This window comes from Arvicanthis niloticus, chromosome 10 (genome assembly GCF_011762505.2).
Source record: "Arvicanthis niloticus isolate mArvNil1 chromosome 10, mArvNil1.pat.X, whole genome shotgun sequence".
NCBI lineage: Eukaryota > Metazoa > Chordata > Mammalia > Rodentia > Muridae > Arvicanthis > Arvicanthis niloticus.
Window position 1 is genome coordinate 39168803 of NC_047667.1, and position 17436 is coordinate 39186238.

General features: G+C 43.1%; 1 protein-coding gene across 3 annotated transcripts in view; it reads right to left on the reverse strand.

Annotated features, from left to right (window-relative positions):
• Nucleotides 1-17436, reverse strand: part of C10H1orf21 (chromosome 10 C1orf21 homolog) — a 208590-nt gene that overhangs the window by 23390 nt on the left and 167764 nt on the right. For all 3 annotated transcript variants that reach the window (XM_034512847.2, XM_076941336.1, XM_076941335.1), the window contains exons 4-5: nt 13484-13560; nt 6015-6075 (exon numbers count right to left, since the gene is read on the reverse strand). In XM_034512847.2, coding sequence (XP_034368738.1) covers nt 6015-6075; nt 13484-13560 — 138 coding nt within the window. The remainder of the gene's footprint in view (nt 1-6014; nt 6076-13483; nt 13561-17436) is intronic.

Genomic DNA, 17436 nt, shown 5'->3' on the forward strand with positions numbered 1-17436 from the left:
CACTTTAAGATGTACTCATGGGATAGAGTAATGTCTGTGTGTATGTGTGTAATGTCATAAGGAAACCATTATTATGAAGACTAATTATAAAAATAATTTTAAAAGAATCGAATATAAGCCCCCCAATCAGCCTCTCATTGCTTGGGAGCTGGGATGTTATATAGAAATATAAAGTAAATGAAGCCAAGGGTTAATTAAGGTAATAGAGGGAAGGGATTTGAAAGCTGAAGCTGGCAGATGCTGAATCAGTTAAGTGTACTGGAAAGGGGAACACTAGTAAGTTCTTAGAAGACCATGCTCCTAACTGTGTATGAAGGTCAGCTGTAGTCCCGATGAGCCACCCCAGGTGAGAGCAGACCGGATACACACAGTGAGTTTTCCTATACAGACAAACTGGCAGGCCTCAGTCTGGCACCCTAGTGTGCTTTTACATCTGTTTTGAGGACTTAGAGTTTTTTTTTAAATTAGGTATCCAGAGAGAAGGACAGAGAGGTCAATTTCAACCCATGCCCTACACAATCTAGGAAATGCAACTGACGAGTCAAGGGAAGCCAGGCTTTACTCACAGGGCTGGCTATGCAAACTTTAGGGAGACAAAAGGCGTTCTTGGACATTTCTGGAAGAGACAAACTTTCACCAGCTCAAAACTTTTCAGCATGATACTTAGGGCAAAGCTCCAGGTGAAAATGGATTGAATAAACTCTAAAAAAGATCTGAAGATGACTTGAGCTGTGTTTATAGTTGTCTTCATGCTTGTATTGATCAAAGAAATATTTAGCAGTGCCTTAAAAGCCCAAGAAAATTACATGGAAGAACTAGACTTAAGTTTTGGTTACGTAAATGATAGCTAGGATCTCACTAGCCAAACACATGTACTGAGAAGGGGTATTTTGATTTTTGGATGTGTAATGCTTCAATAGTACTTAGAACAACACATGCAAAAAGATGAATTTTAGATAAGAGAGGAGGACCAGAAAGGCATGGTCCACAGGGCAGGACATCATCTGTAGAAACCAAGGGAGTGCACATGGATGGAGTAATGGCTTTCTTTTACGTTACATGTTTGGGCTTGGCACAGAAGCAGAACACTTGCCCAGCAGGCACCACGTATGAGGCTCTGGGTTTGGTTATCAGTACCAAATCAAAAAAAGAACAACAAAGAAAGGTATTGAAATCCTCCTTGTCTAGGGAAGGCTCTACCCCTCGCAAAGTCAAGTCAAAAGCGGTGTTTTTGTTGTGCCAAAGGAGTCGTGTTCTCTCTTGGTGCCTTAGATGGGAGCAGTGAGTAAAGGAGACAGAGTTTCAGCCACAGGGAATTTGCTGGGAAGGGACGAGAACATCTTAATGCCCTGCCAGAGATCATGAATGTTTAAAAAAACATAACTTAAAAACCTAGGTTTCAGTTTTTCCAGTCTACCCTGAACTACTAGGCAAAACAAAAACAAAAACAAAACCCACCCAGTAGTGGAGGAAGCCAAATAGACAGAAAAGGAAACGATCTCTCATAGTGGGAACAAAATATTCCCCTTTTTGCTTCTCCTGACTAAAGAAAATGATGTCAACACGCTGAACATCTTTGGAGCCAGTATGTGGAGACTGGTAATTGATCTAAAATGAACTTTTCAATGTCAAGTCAGACACAGACCTGTATCTTACTGAAAACAAAGAAACACACTTACATACACTATTCCCCTCTGTGGAGCACCGCTAAGCTCTTTCTCCACCTGCAGCTCCACACTGGTGGCAGCTGCTGCTTCTTCCAGGAGATAGGAGACTATGAGCTTACTCTTTCCTAGGTCCACTTTTGAAACTGGGTCTCTTCTGAAATCGTTCTGAAATCAAATGTAACAGCGTCTCTATCTTGCATTAAACAGTGTTAACTATAAGGCAGGATTTTCAGGGAGAGATGTCCAGATGAAACTGCCACAAAAAGTAAAAGCCACATGTTCTCTCTTGTGTGAGTATCCTTATTTCAAATATAGAAAGGGGGGATAGTAAAATATAGGAGAAATGAGGTAGAGAGGGGGATATTGGAGGAAGAATGGCTCAAGCAGGCAGTGGAGGGGAGGGGAAAGAAGGAGTCAAGAGAAGGCTTAACCAAAAAGATGTCTGCATGGTCCTGTGATGCAAGTGAAAACCTAAGAGGAGACAGTAGAACATATGTGTTATGAGTGAACAGGTGAGAATCCTGGAAGCTAAAGGTCTGAGTGGGCGTGAGCGTACGGGTATGTAAAGGAGATGTAGGGGTGTGTTAACTATAATATGCATTATAGTTGTGAAGAAGCCTCAGGAAACTCCACTAGTATATAAACTAATTAAAATATTTTTTAAGAAGGAGTCTGCACAGAAGTACCCCACATTAGTAAATAATGCTGCTCTCCAAAGATACCAGTTTTTTAAGAGAAATTTTCAATGCCAGGCATGGGTTATCTCTGTACAAGTTACTCTTTAGAGAACACCCAGAGGCACCCAAAATAATACAGTCTCTAGCCACTGCTCTTGCTTGACCACCATAAGTAGATGGTAACACCCTACTGCTGGAGACATCACACAGATGCAGGACACGGAGAAATCAGTCTTGAGCCCATCAGAAGACTCCCCACTGGCCGGCTTTCACGGAGGTGAAGGTGCTACGCAGGCTGCTGGAGCATGACGATGTCAACGGTTTTGCCCATCACTGGACTCTGCCTGCTACAATACTGATCTTCCAGGCAACCTGCACCCACGGCTCAACAGTGGCAGTCAATGGAGCAACCCACTACTCTTTTGATTGGATCTGAGGTCTGCTCCCTGGGAGGAAATTCATGCCTGATATTGCAAACATGGCCAAAAACCCAAGGTCAGGCAAGTCATAGAGGAAAATCTACTGACATTTTTCTAAATGGTCATGTTGCCAAACTGCGTCCTATATACATTTATCTACAGAGATAAACGTATACAGGTGCTGTTTCCAACCTTGCTCGGAGAAGCTCTGACTGCAGTGGGCCGTGGTTAATGCAGAGAGGCATTAGTGTTCTATAAGAGACTGAGAGTAAGAGACTCTGAGTGCTTAGCCATCGACAGGACATCCATATCATCCCTGCCTCTGTCCAACACTCAGGGATTGTCGTGCTGAGTGGGGACATAAGATTGCAGGAGCCAGAGGAACAGGAGGAGTGCTGGGAAGTGCTGTCCCCCAGACAAGACATGACCGTTGTACACATGCGCTCACAGCAGCTGCGGCTACCCGCACAGGATCAAGTCAGTCAATTCCAGCACATGAGGGAGGGGGCTTTACCAGGCCCCACCCATAGCTGAGGAGTTACTGGCAGTAGATGGTTGCTGGACAGGAGAGTCAGTTTTTTATAGGAGTGGGTCCTGGTAGGTTCCTCATGTTCCCCCATGTCCACACACATGAAGAATACTACGGCTCACCAGACTCAGTGGATTAAAAATAGATAAAAGTTAAAAAAGAGAACATGAAGTTGGGAGAGAGATGTGGTGGTGGGGGGGGTGGTCCTGAGAGGAGTTGGGAGTGGGAAGAGGCACATATGATCAAGATACACTGTATACGTGTATGAAATTTTCAAAAAAATAAAAGTTAAAAACAGCATTTGCATAACAGTCCTCAATCTAGAAAAAGGGGAGTCTAGAGAGAGAGCTCATCCATGAAATACGTAACTCAAAAAACACAAGGACCTGAGTTCTCTGCCCATAAGCAAGATAAGGCAGGCACGGCAACGGTACATGGCTGTAACCCCAGAGCTAGGGGGTGGAGTCAGTGGACTCCTGGAGCTCACTGGCAAGCAAGGCTAGCTTATCTGGCAAGCTCTAGGTCCCACTGAGAGACTTCATCTCAAAAGACAAAGCAGAGAGATTCTGAGGAATGCTGCCTAAGACTGACCTCTGGCTTCCATACGCATACACATGCATGTGCACCTGAACAAACTCGTGCACTTGCGCACACTTGCACACACACACACACACACACACACACACACGGTAAAACAGTAAAAAAAAAATGAAACTCAAAGACTGCCCTGTGATGCTTTAATTATAGCGCAATATGTTTTAAATTCCTCTTTAGAATAGTGTTCATAAGTTATGTCAGATTTGTAAGTTAACATTGTCTCCTGGTTCCACACTCCATTCAGTGCATTTGAGATGAAGTCATTGCTTACATCCCTACACAGATCAACTTTGTACTTTCTGTCAATGTAAATCTATACACAGAACTGTGGAATTCCAACCATGACTATTATACGTATTCCTATTATCTGTTGGGAATATGTTGGGAGCCAACTTTTAGCAGAAAGCAGCTAGAAAGCAACTATCAGCTTTGCAGCCATCTCGAGCCATATATCCTGACATGAGACTTCGTTTTCAACAGCCTACAACAGCTGAGCACACTCTGATAAACATCTTGTTTATCCCACATATCTTGTTTTGCTGTTTAGTGCCCACAGCTGCAAGGCGCACGTGGTATCCACGCCTGCAAGGTGCATGGTGCATGTGCTATCCATGCCATACACGACACCTGTAAGGCTTACGTCATATCCACACCTGCAAGGCACATGGTATCCACGAGCCTACAAGGCACGTGACAAAGTGTATAAATACCCTGGACTTCCCTTCAGAGAGTGAAACAATAAGAGAAAAGGAGAGACAATAAACGAGACTTGAGACTTGATCATAATCTCTGTCTTGTCTTCATTCTTCGAGTCTCTTCCCCTTATCCCCGCTCTCTCTTGCTAGACCCTGACCCGCAGACCGGAGTGGCAGAGTGGGCCGCAACAGGAATAGGTCTCCAAGACTCCCAAAGATTCCTGAAGCTGGAGACAGTGGCAAATCCTATATACTCTGTTTTCCTATATACACTTACAGGCCATGTAATGATGAAGACACATTTAGAGAAATACATCACTTGGCAATTTTGTTGCGCAAACATCAGAGAAGGTGTTCCCACAGACCTGGATGGCATGGGTCAATCACCTAACGTGGCCTGTTAGGGTATCTGTGATGCATGAGACTGATGTCGATGTGGCAAGGCCACCATTTCTTGATAACTTATATTTTGTTATAAGTAGAAGGCATACATTTAAAACAGCTACAAGTAACATAGGTATACATTTCAGAAGTATAGCCCTTTGTTACCAAGCATCATGTTCCATTACTGCATGTGCTGTCCTTCCATGCAGTTGGTAGTGGGGGATGGTTTTTACAGAGGCATCACCACAAACTTGCAAGCAAGTAGCAGCACAGTTCCGACTCACAGTACCGGTGTGGGGAGCTTCCAGCTCTGTCATCAAGTGACCACTCTTGTGCATGCACACTGACTGGACGATCATTAGGCTGTGTGTGAATATGCACACATACTTACATGTGTACAATAAAGGTTAATGTATGAATTTGGCACAGTAAGAGGTTAATGACAATGAATAATAATTATGACAGTTGTTATGAGTTGCATAAGAGTTATGAATTACTAGTTGACTTCTTCACTACTGTTTCTGGACCTCACTTGACTCCTGAGTAACTGAAACTGTGGAAAGTGAAGCTGTAGCTTAAGGGGAGCATTGTATTCGACAGGCAACTGTGGGAAAGTTACTCAAGCACTGGGAGTCCGGCAAATGCAGACAATAGCCCTCTGTGTCACCTGTAATAGCTGTGTGCTCGGGAAGCAAAAAGGCCACTGCCTAGGGGAGGGCAGTAATAGAAACAGGTACAAAATCTTTGTAAGGAATTCAGAAGTAGCTGGCACACGGAGGTGCTTGAGGGACTCTTACAGGCTGTAGCACACCCTTGCAGTATGAAGTTTGAGCTTTTCAATGGCCTCTACCTGATTTGACCTACTAGAATGAGCTAGAGAAGCCTACACCCCGGGGGCCTCTATCCCACCATCCCCGTATGTACTCTTTTGAGTTTTGGCCCAATCCTTTGCCAGAAGATTTAGAACATGGGGTTGACAGTATCGTTATCCTACCTTGCAGTGAGTGCATTCATCCTGAGGTAACGAACTTTATTTGCCTTCTTACCTTTTCAATTTTTTCATCCAGCATTCTGAAGAATTCTTGTTGGCTTTCAGAGATGTGCATGCTGGAAAACAGAAGTAGAACAAGCACTTATTCCAACGCTTTTTGATTTCACACCCTCTGAAGTACACAAGGGTGGGCCCCGAAACTCTGGGGCACACGGCTCCTTACAGCAGATGTTCCCAGTAAAACACTCAAAAGCTGCTTTAGAACAGATGTCAAGGCACTGATGTCGCAAACATGTCTCCTATGTCTACGAGTGCTCACGAAGTAAGGAATACAACTTCCACTCGATGTGCGGTGGTTATTTATCCTGGTATTACCGGGTGGGGCTTGCCAGTTTTTTTTTTTTCTTTAAAAACACATTTGGGATTCTAAAAGAAAAGTCAGGACATGCAATGTGTGGCATTTTCAGCCTCGTGTGTGTGAAATGGGGGTTACAGCACCAGCATACCAGCTGTGACTACAAGCTAGAGACGCAAGGGCAGGGGACAGAATGGCAGCCTGACACTGCCCCTAACTAGTTTCCGCACCTTTAAGTCACCAGAATTCCACTGGAACATGAGATAAGGTAAGCAGAGCCTTTGAGGAGCCCTAAACCCTAAGCGCTTGCTCGCTCTGTTCTACTTGCTTACATAGATGGCTGGTGTTGTCGGTGGAAACAGCACATAAAGAGAACAGGAATCACGGATGGGAAAGGCGTGGCACATTGGGACTCAGTGCTAAGGAGGTCCTTCCAGCCTGTCAATATGTGCAGACATCCCGTGGAGGTGAAGGGCACTGGGTGAGAGACACACACTACATTGGTTGCAGTGTCTGGGAATGAGGGTGGAGGGCAGGCCTAGGAGGGTTTCTTCACTTTAAGCTAAGTGTAGGGAGAAGCCCCATGGGATTTGCCATTAGAATAACACCTCACACCTTAGAGCCACAGGAGGAGATAAGTGTCCTGAAGCCCTGTAGCTTTCCACAAACAAGACTCCCATGAGAAGCTCTCCTCTAGGTGTAAGGCCAAGACTTAAAATCTGTGAGCACCTGACATCGGCTGTGCTATAGAAGACAAAAACAATGTAAACCTACGACACAGCTAATCAGTTCACAGTTTACAAAGCACTTTCACACCTAGTGTGTCATTTCGCCATCCTTTATGAAATCGCTCAAATACAGGCAAGGTTCTATTTGGGAACTGGGCCCTCTTTCCTATGCAAGTTTAAAAGGCAGGGCTAAAGTCTGGGAGGAAGAGAACAGTGAACAGCCTTCTCTGCAGAGTGCTGAGCAGAAAAAGCAGTGAGTTTTCCCCAGCTTGCTCACAGCTTTACCTGCTTAATCGTCAAGACATTCTGTTCATATGAGCTACTCTGGAGGCAAACCTGGCCAACTGTACACTCTAAGGTTCACTATAAGCGTGTTTCCTTGCTGACTAATAGTGTGTTCCCTTGCTGACTAAAGGTCATGCTGGCAGCCTTAAATCATCACACTTTCCTGTGATACTGTGATCCCCAGGGCCACCAAGCATGGACGGGGCTGGTTGGCTGTCAGCCAGTCACCTGCAGCCTCAGTGCTTTAGTTCTGTGCCTGGTCCTGAGACTGTTCTCTATCTGTCCCTTGTGAGAGTGCTTGATCCTCGGTCAGCTTCGTTCCCGGAAGCTACTTTGTGCCAGGCTTTAGAACAGCACAGCCTAGTTTTTCAGATGTCTCTGCAGTGAAGGCAAGATTCCCAGGCTTCCCAAAGGCACAGAACATGAACCTTCTGGCACCCATGTATGCCGCATGGGCATACTTTGGGTTTTGTTCTTGGCGAGGCTCTTAGCAGTTATAGGTCCCAGGGAGCAAAGACATTAAAACAGGTGTGTATCTTCATATAGATAACAGAAGAGACACATGTCTATGTAGAGGAATGTCCAAAAGACTCCATGAAAATGGTATTTTTAGGTTTTGGTGTTTATGGTGCAAACTTTGTATTTCCTTCTCTTTCTTTCTTTCTTTCTTTCTTCTTTCTTTCTTAGTTTGTTTCTTTCTTTCTTTCTTTCTTAAATTATTTATTCAATGTATATGACTACACTGTCACTGTCTTCAGACACATGAGAAGAGAGCATAATATCCCATAACAGATGATTGTGAGCCACCATGTGGTTGCTAGGAATTGAACTTGGGACCTCTGGAAGAGCAGTCAGTGCTCTTAACCGCTGAGTCATCTCTCCAGCCCCCTGGTTGTATTTCTTAGCAATGTAACAGCATTTATTTGCATGCAATAGCAAGGCAATAAATATTTGCTAATTAACTGGTGGAGTGTTATTTAAATTCAATGTGACTCTTGACCCCTCGCAGAGGCAGTGTGGTTGGTCACATGGGTAAGGCAGGTGCCTGACCTCAGACTCCTCTTCATACATAAGCAGGCTTTCTGCTAACCAGCAACAGCTGTTGCCAACTCCATTTACATCTTTATTTATTGATTACAACACAAAAACAGCAATGCCTGGTGAGCAGTCTGTTCCTGTGCACGGAGAGCGAAGGGGAATATCTTAACTGCAAGTGTGCCCACCATCACTGTGGTCATGGGGAACTTATTATGGGTTTTGTATCAGGAACTTGGGGCTGAAGGTGATGGCCGCTGACCTAAGGATGTGTGTGGAGTTACAAGCACAAAAACCTCAGTGCTTTTAGTTTGTCCACTGATAGAGAAGTGCTGCCTCTGCCTTTACATACCAGGCAGATTCACTCTTGAAATACACTATGCTTCCTGCAGTTGGTGGAACTGAGTGAACAGGAAGGGGGCTTGTTATTGTCAAAACCTCAGGCAGGACACAAGCTCTTTCAGACACATGCTTCTGCCAGAGGGCTAAGCACACTTTGCCAGAGGAACAAACGCTCCCGTCAAGGTCCTAGTTACCTGTCCATCACCTCACTTTAAGCGAGGTAGAAAGAGGAAGGCTTACTCTGTTTTCTGTGGGTTCATTCCAGAGAGAATTCTTCAGAGATTTCTTTAGAGAATAAAATCTCATAGAATTTCTACTCTGATGAGACAGGCTGCCTGGATACACATGGACTCTCCCCTTACCACGAGGAGATCCTACCAACACAGCAGCATGATTTACCTGATTTTAGAGTACAAACTGCCTTGTGAGGACCAGTCCCTGGGTACCAACTCTATTCTAAGCATCTTCTTTGCCTGAGGCACAGCTGGATGACTGTGAGTTGGGTAGAGAGGCAAAAGCCACTGATTTCCATATCCTTCCCTCTACGTACTAGGAAGGGACTGCTGTACTGCACACAAGTTTATACAGCATGAATGAATATGTGGGGATAATAGTCACCAGACCCAAATTTTATAAAAAGCTATATACTGGTAAATGCATTAACTAACAACGCTCAGTGACTACCCCAAGCCCTGCAAAGTTCTGTAAAATCACCTTGCACCCTGAGAGGCTTTTCCTTCTGTTGCTTCTCAGCTAGGTGGGACTAGAGAATCTTAAGGCAAAGCAATCCAATGAAGGAATGATGGGCAAAATGGGCTCCAGAGCTAAAGGGACTGGCTTTCATTTCTAGTGACGTATACGGTTTCCAAACATGGAAAACTTCAGCCACAGAACGTACAGCTATGATATGGTTTGAATCTGATAATGACCTCCTAAAGGCCATGCCTTGAAGGCTTAGGATTCAGTGCAGCTGTGCTCAGAGAAAAGGGTCTCTGGGGGTGGGGCACTGGACCACTAAGCCCATCACTGACAGGAGTTACAGTTTAATGGGTTACTGGGAGGTTGTGGACTCCTCAAAATGAGGAGGCTTTGGCTGGAGGCGGGGGTCAGGGGAAGCTCCTGAAGGATGCACTTTGTCTCTGTCTCTACGTGCTCATGTTATCTCTCTGTCTCTGTCTCCTGCCTCCACTTTCCTGGCTGCCACGGGATAAGCAGTTTTGTTGTACCACATGTTCCTGGCCGGGATGGTTTTGCTTCATCAGAGGCCAAGGAACAACAGAGCAGAAGACTATGAGGCAAATGAACCTTCCTTTCTTCAGGTGTCTCTTCTCAGGAATTTTGTCTCAGTGATGGAAATCAGATTTATATAGGAGGTGTCCCTGTTTCTGGTGGTTTTTTTGTTGGTTTGTTTGTTTGTTCTAATTCTAATCTTTCTGACACACTCCCAGTGGTGGTTCATACATAGCTTCTTTTATTTATTTAATTACTTTGTTTGAAAACCACCCCCCCCCAAAAAAAAGACCCAATATAAGTACCCATGAAACTCAAACTAATGATGAGACCCTTGATTACAATTTATAGCTGACTCCGGCTTTGTTCCTAGCTGTGTGTTCTGCCAGAGAAACCCTCTCTTGCCTTTTACCTGGCAGTGTCTCTGAATGTGCTAAAAAGCCAATTATTCACTTGGGTTGTATTTTTAAAATTTATAGAGTGCAACATGCTCCATGCAATGTAGGATTAACATCAAGTTGCCAGGGCTTGCGTGCGCTGCACACTGCTGCAGAGCGCTTGGCTAAACTGCAGCCCCATCTTTCATTGGGTAAATATCGTGTATTCCATGTATGCAGCCCCATTTAAGGGCATTTGTTCTTTTATCCCTCACTCTTTCATTCTCAAGGCATTCCAAACACACAAGATTGCACTTGCAACTTAAAACACACACACACACACACACACACACACACACACACACACCCTACACGCGCATGCTGATGTGTAGAAAATGTGATTTTTCAAGAAAGCACATGAGTCCATTTAATATACATGTCTGAAAGCTATAGTCTGGTTTCCCCCTGCAAATCAAGCAGTTTCCAGGTGTCAACATTGTCAGTGTTTTCTTGCAGGATGGAGCAGTGTCACTGTCTAGCAGGATGGAGCAGTGTCACTGTCTAGCAGGATGGAGCAGTACTCATCCATGCAGCTGCCTCCTAGAGCTCAGATCTAAGGGACACTTCCCTAAAAAACAGCCCACTTCTCACAGAAAGTGATTCGCTGTGTTATCAGGAGTCTTGTGGTCTCCAAAGACAGACCAAGTGCACAACAGTGACTGTCATCAGAGAGGCTGCCTGGGCATGTCCTGGTGACAAGTAGCATGGGCTTGAGTGGGAGACAATCAGCTGTGCCATTACTCTACCACAGCAAACGCTAAGTACATTTTACATTTACACTGTTCATTTTTCATTACAGTGTGCATCAAATCTCTTAGTCCTTCCACAACCTGCTGCGGAAACTTGGCCAAATTTCCATATGGGCCAAGCTCTAGACACCCACAGACACTGTGCTGTATTAGTCAGGGTTCTCTAAAAGAACCGAACTTAGAGACTGAATGTCTCTGCGAGCAAGCGTGTGTGTATGTATGTGTGTGTGTGTATACTGTTACTGTTAGAATGGCTTACAGGCTGTGGTCCAGCTAATTCAACAATGGTTGCCTATAAACGGAAAGTTCAAGAACCCAGTAGCTGTTCAGTCCAAGAGGGTAAGATGCCTCAGCTGGTCTTCAGTATATGCTGAAATCGGAAAAGTAGGTTCTACTGCCAGCGAAGGAATGGCATTAGAGGGTAAGAGCAAGCAGGCAGAGAACAAGAGCTTCCTTCTACTGCGCCCTTGATACAGGCACCCAGCAGAAGATGTGACCCAGATTAGAGGTAGATCTTGCCACATCAAAAGATCTGGATTAAAAGTTTATCTTCCCACCTCAAGGATCTGGATTAGAAGTGGATCCTCCCACTTCAAACGATTTAAGAAAAAGAAAATCCCTCACAGGTGTGCTCTGCCATTTAGGTTTTAGTTAATTCCAGATGTAATCAAGCTGACAACCAAGAACAGCCACCACACAAAGCAGGTTGTTTTAATCTCAGTTTTTCGAGTAAAGCCCAACAATGACATGTTTCTTCTGCTATGGTCTAGATATAACAGTCAGAACGTGGAAGAGTTGAGTGTTAAATGTACTTGCATTCCTGGGAATTAACTTGGCCTTAAGTAGATACTACAGGAAAGATTAACACCCTCTCAAGAAATATAACAACAGTCTCATGGGACAAAGTGATTTTATCACCAACATGGAATGAGTTCTAGAACAAACTAGAAAATGTTTCAAAATTTATTATTTTTTTTTTAGTGCATTATTTTATTAACTTCTTTTAAGACAGCTTCTTGCTTTGTAGTTTGCCCGGAACTCAGTGAGCAGACTGGCCAGGAACATGTGGCAATCCTCCTGCCTCTGTTCCTAAGTGCTGGGATTGCAGTCATGTATGACCATGGCCAGGACATTATCGATTTTAGTAAGATGAGAGTGTTCATATGTTGGTAAGCCATAATATCTTCAAGTACCCATGTTACTGAGGAAGTGTACAACTTAACTTTTCAAGTTAAAAATCTCTTAAAATTACATATTATTAGCAACAATCATGTAATTAACACTCAGATTAGAAGAGAGCCTCTGGCTCAGCTGTGTCTCTCCCGGTCAGGAGTCTCCATTTCCACTTAATGCTTTATACTTGGCTTTGTTGTTGTTGTTACTTTGCTTTATACTTGTAGGCAAAATATTGCTTATTTATGTCTTTGAGTTTGAAGGAACATCCTGCTACTTACCGTTCCGAGTGTGCCCTGCCCTGATGTGTGTAACACATGCTTACTGACTCCATTCATTCTCACAGACATCACGGCACTGTTACCCGTTACATTACTGATGGACACTTGGTTTTTCTTCTAAACACTCATCTAAACTGCTGCTATGGACATCCCAAAACATCTCCTAGCACTAATGTGAAATGTCCCTCAAGGGCATGAAACCTGCCACTGGCAGTGCTGGAGGGCGAAGTCTGCCCAGCTTCAACTTCACTAGACAGGAAACCGGCTCCCTCCAAGTTGCGCTGCTGTGTAACTCACAGCAGGGGCTGAGAACATCAGTTATCCATACTCTGGATCACTTTTATACTGTCAGACTTACATGTTTTTGAGACTCTAGCAGAATGAAATAACATGCTTTTTGAATAGACTGGCCACTCAGGTTTCCTCTTCAATCAAATGTGTGTTCATGTGTTAGCATATTCTCTGGGTTTTGCAATTTTATTTGTAGAATTATTTTCGCTATTCTGGAAAACCTACAGTGTCATTTGTATGTCACCCTCTGCTTTGTGGCTCCTACAGTATACTCTGATGAAGACATGTTCATAAGTTTAATGCAGCCATTAATTAGTAAATATCCGTAAGATTTCTGTATATGTTATATCTTAATTAACTGTGCGCCCCCCCACACCAATATGAGAGCCACAAAGCTATCCCTCTGTTTTATTTATTTCACTAACTGACCTGAAACTGTCAGCTTTGATATGCACTGAGAATGCTCTGAGCCTATGGTTTTTGTTGTTGTTGTTTGTTTGTTTTTCTTTTACTGTCTCAATTACTAAAGGTTTATAATAAACGTTGATTACCTGGGAGGCAAAAGCGGAGTTTTAAAGACAGTAAGACAATAGGAGAGAAACAGAAAGGAGAACTTACTTTGCTCTGGGTTGATGGACTAATCCAGGGATTTCTTTATTGGTTTTAAGCCTGGTGTTCGAGCTGGCACTTTTTTCCTGAAACCCAAGCACAAGTGTAAGAGACGAGATGAGAATCTGCAGTCACACGATAGCAGGCATTTCCTGTCACCAACTCTCTGATCTACTAGAGCCCCTCTCCCGAAGCTGTATAGCTCACAAAGCCAGAGGTCCTTGCAAAGGTGTTACCCAATATAGGTGGAACCTGCCAGACATCTGAACAGGAAGTACTGTAATGAAAAGAGGAGTTGTCTTTGTAACAGGCAACCGCGCTGTTTAGAAAACAGCATGCAGGTAGCATTTAATTACTGCTTTCTAATAGGGAGAGAATGGACAAAAGGTTCCAGTGTCAGGAAGAGGGGACCAGGATAATCACAGGCATTGTCTACCTGTCCAGGTGAACTGTGCAGTGTAAGACACTAAGACAAAAGTGTGAATAAGACACTAGCTGGGACAAGGGCAGGACTACAGACGTCTAATAACAGCTTCACTTACAGTAAATTTTGGAACTGGATTCTACTGGATCAATAAGTCTTTGGCTTTTAGCTTGACAAGATTATGTACTTCCAGCAGAGCAGCCGCATGGGAAAGAAATATTCAATATTAAAGTGCAGGTGTAGCAGTAAGTATATTGTCTCAAAAAGACATCCATCCTGTGCTTCAGAGACATACTTACGCAAACTGCTGAACATGTCGCTTGAAAACCATACCCTTAAAGTGGAGAGAACATGCTAAACTTCATTAACGGGAGGCTGCTCATCCTGAAGAAACTTGCATTGTGGCCAAAATTGAAGAGACCACTATTTAATTTAGGAGCTAAATACCACAGTGGACCAGCTCACCGGATTCACGTGGAGTAACCTGGATGACATGAAACCCACAGACCCCAAATGGATTCTTTTGTGTCCCCGTTTTTTCTGAAGAGAGATGCCACTTCAGTCAGTGAAATTCCAGCAACCTTTATACTGATTGTTACTTACCATCAAACACAAATGGGCCTGGGTAATATTAGCACTCTAAAAATAGGGTAATTTCCTGTTCTGGGAAAAGAAAACAATTACCATTTTCTTACAGGTCACCTTACCTTCTTTATAGTAAAAGAATGTATTTATGAACACTTAAGAAGAACACACTAACACTGGTACGATGGTTCAGTGACTCAAAGTGAACACTAGCGTGATTTCTTGAGTTCCATCCCCAGAAGGACTGTGCAAGGAGAGACCTAACTCCCAAAGCTGCCTTCTCGTGCGTGTTGTGTTGGTCTCACCCTTAATGATAAACAGAATAAATTTCAAGACAAGTAAGGGCTTTACGCTGTTTCCTTTGCTGGGGTACACAGGGAAACCCATAGTTATTGGGTCTTGAGCAAGGCAGGTAGAAGAATGAGCAAACTAACACAGCAGCTCCAGCAGCCCAGAGCCCAGGTCCACTGCTACCACTGGGGCTATGCTGCCTGCAGAGGGCCTCAAGCATCATACAGAATGCTCAGCACAGGAAAGAAGAACAAACGGTCCCAGCAAACGACCTGCCTGTCTGTAAGTTTTAGAGAACAACTGAGAGGAAGCCTCCCGGCAGGGTGGAAAACACAGGTTTCTTCCAAGTTGGATACTTTCTCCTTGAAGCTGTATGTTTTCTTCAACACTGATAAGTGCGCACGTATGATCTGCCACTTCCCACTCGTCATACAATCTCCTAAGTTCCTAGAACTCAAATGATACGTCATCGTTTTCAACACCACAGAGGCAAGTCACACAACTGTAACCTATTTATATTTCACTTACTAAACTGCCCGACAATTCCCCCCTTAAAAACCTATTATACGCCGGGCAGTGGTGGCACACACCTTTAATCCCAGCACTTGGGAGGAAAAGGCAGGTGGGCCACAGAGTGAGTTCCAAGACAGCCAGGGCTACACAGAGAAACCCTGTCTCAAAAAAACCAAAAAAAAAAAAAAAAAAAAAAAAAAAAAAGACCAAAAAACCCCCCAAAACAAACAAAAAAACTATTATATATATATACTTATATCTGTTATATTCAATATATGTTAAATATAATATATAATTGTTATGTTATGAACAACCCCCAAATGACAGAGGCTCAATGGCAAAACTTTCTACTATGCATTTATGTCTTTATTTTATAAATTATAATTATCAAGAGCAGTAGTAACTATAGTAAGTTATAGAGGCCTTATTTTGAGTAAGACAGTATTCTAAGGAATTTATATATACTGATTTATTTATTGTTCATAAGTATTTACATCCACTACCTCACTTTCACACCTACACTTTTCCGAGTTACAAGCCATTTTATTATTCTTCCTTTTTTTCACTCTTGAGACATCATTGCCTCCTTCCTCACCTTTAGCATGAGATTACAGTGTATACCGCTATTCCTAGTCATTACATTCCCATTTTATAGATTAGCAAACCGAGGCATTGAGAGATGAAGAGCTTATCTGAGTTACGTAAGTAATGAGTGGTGAGACTGGAGTTTAAACACAGGCAGCCTGACACCAGAGTTCACACAGTTGGTCACTAAGCCACAAGTTCTCAAATGTTTAGAATCACCACTTCTAGCTACAGTCTTCAAATTCTGACACTTTGTTCACATTATTTTGAAAAATGCATTTGTTGAAATCTCTACCCATAGCATCAGAAATCTCTTGAATGTCACGTTCATAATAGTGGATACAAAGCTTTTCAACATTACAGCTTTTGGTTAAGGTCTGAATTTTATCACCAGCAAAACCAAAAACAGACTCCTGTCAATTATTTTCCTTGAAGTGGGAATCTCTCTTCAATCATTTTTGAGAAAATGACATGCCAAATTCCAAGGTTTGAGCATCGGGGTTTGCCTGCCAGGCATCTCGTCTTTAAAGGAGCTATGCCATTCCACTAGAAGAAAGGGGTGCTAACTCAGCTAACACCTCCATCAACTGCGGAAGCGCTCTTCTTCATGAGAACACCGTCCTTGGGTAGGCAAAGGAAATGTTTTATGCAGATCTCTTACTGCACTGCCAGGCTGTCAAAAAGATATGCCTCCAAGCACAGGATTTAATAAAATTAAATTTATATTGCTTCATTGAGCGCATTCTTAAGTGAAAATGGAAATTAGCTGTCTACTGTGAGTCACGATGGGGTGGCCAATGCACACTACTGTTATTGCTTTCTGTTGCTACGATGAAATACTGGAAGCTCGGCGATTTGTTACAAAAAGAAAAGGGGCTTAATTAGCTCAGTTGGGAAGGTAGAAATCCAAGGTCAGGTAGCCTCATCTGTGTGTTCCTGAGGAGGGTGCCCTCGTCTGGGGAGCCCAAGGGCGGTGCAGACCACTCTAGTTCCTTTCTCTCTCACAGAAAAAGCTTATTGAATATCTGATCATGGTGTACACTTTATGTAAATAAAATTAACAGCCTCATGTGGTAAATTCCCATTTTGTAAAACTTCTACAGTCTAACTGTTGTTCAGTGTATAGATTATCATAGTTGAGTTTTAATGTCTCCATTATTCCAAAAATATCTCCAGAGTCATTTATACATAATCCTCATTTTCATCTGCAGATCCCAAGAATCATCACTGTCTCTATAAGCCTACATTTTCTATATTCATATAAACGACATCACACACTGGATAGTTTCTGGTTTCAGCATTTTTCACTCAGCGTATTTTTAAGATTTACTCACACGCAACATACATCAGAATTTCATTTAATTTAAAGGTAACATCCCAGTGTATGAATATACCGTATTTCGCTCACCTAGCTGTCACTTAGTGGACAATTTAGATTGTTTTCAGTCTGTGGCTTTAAAAAGAACAATGCATTCTTGTGTATATACCAATATGTTTTAATTTCTCTTGGGGAGATTCCTGGAAGTGGGATTGTTTCCCTATTGAGCACATCAACACACTATTT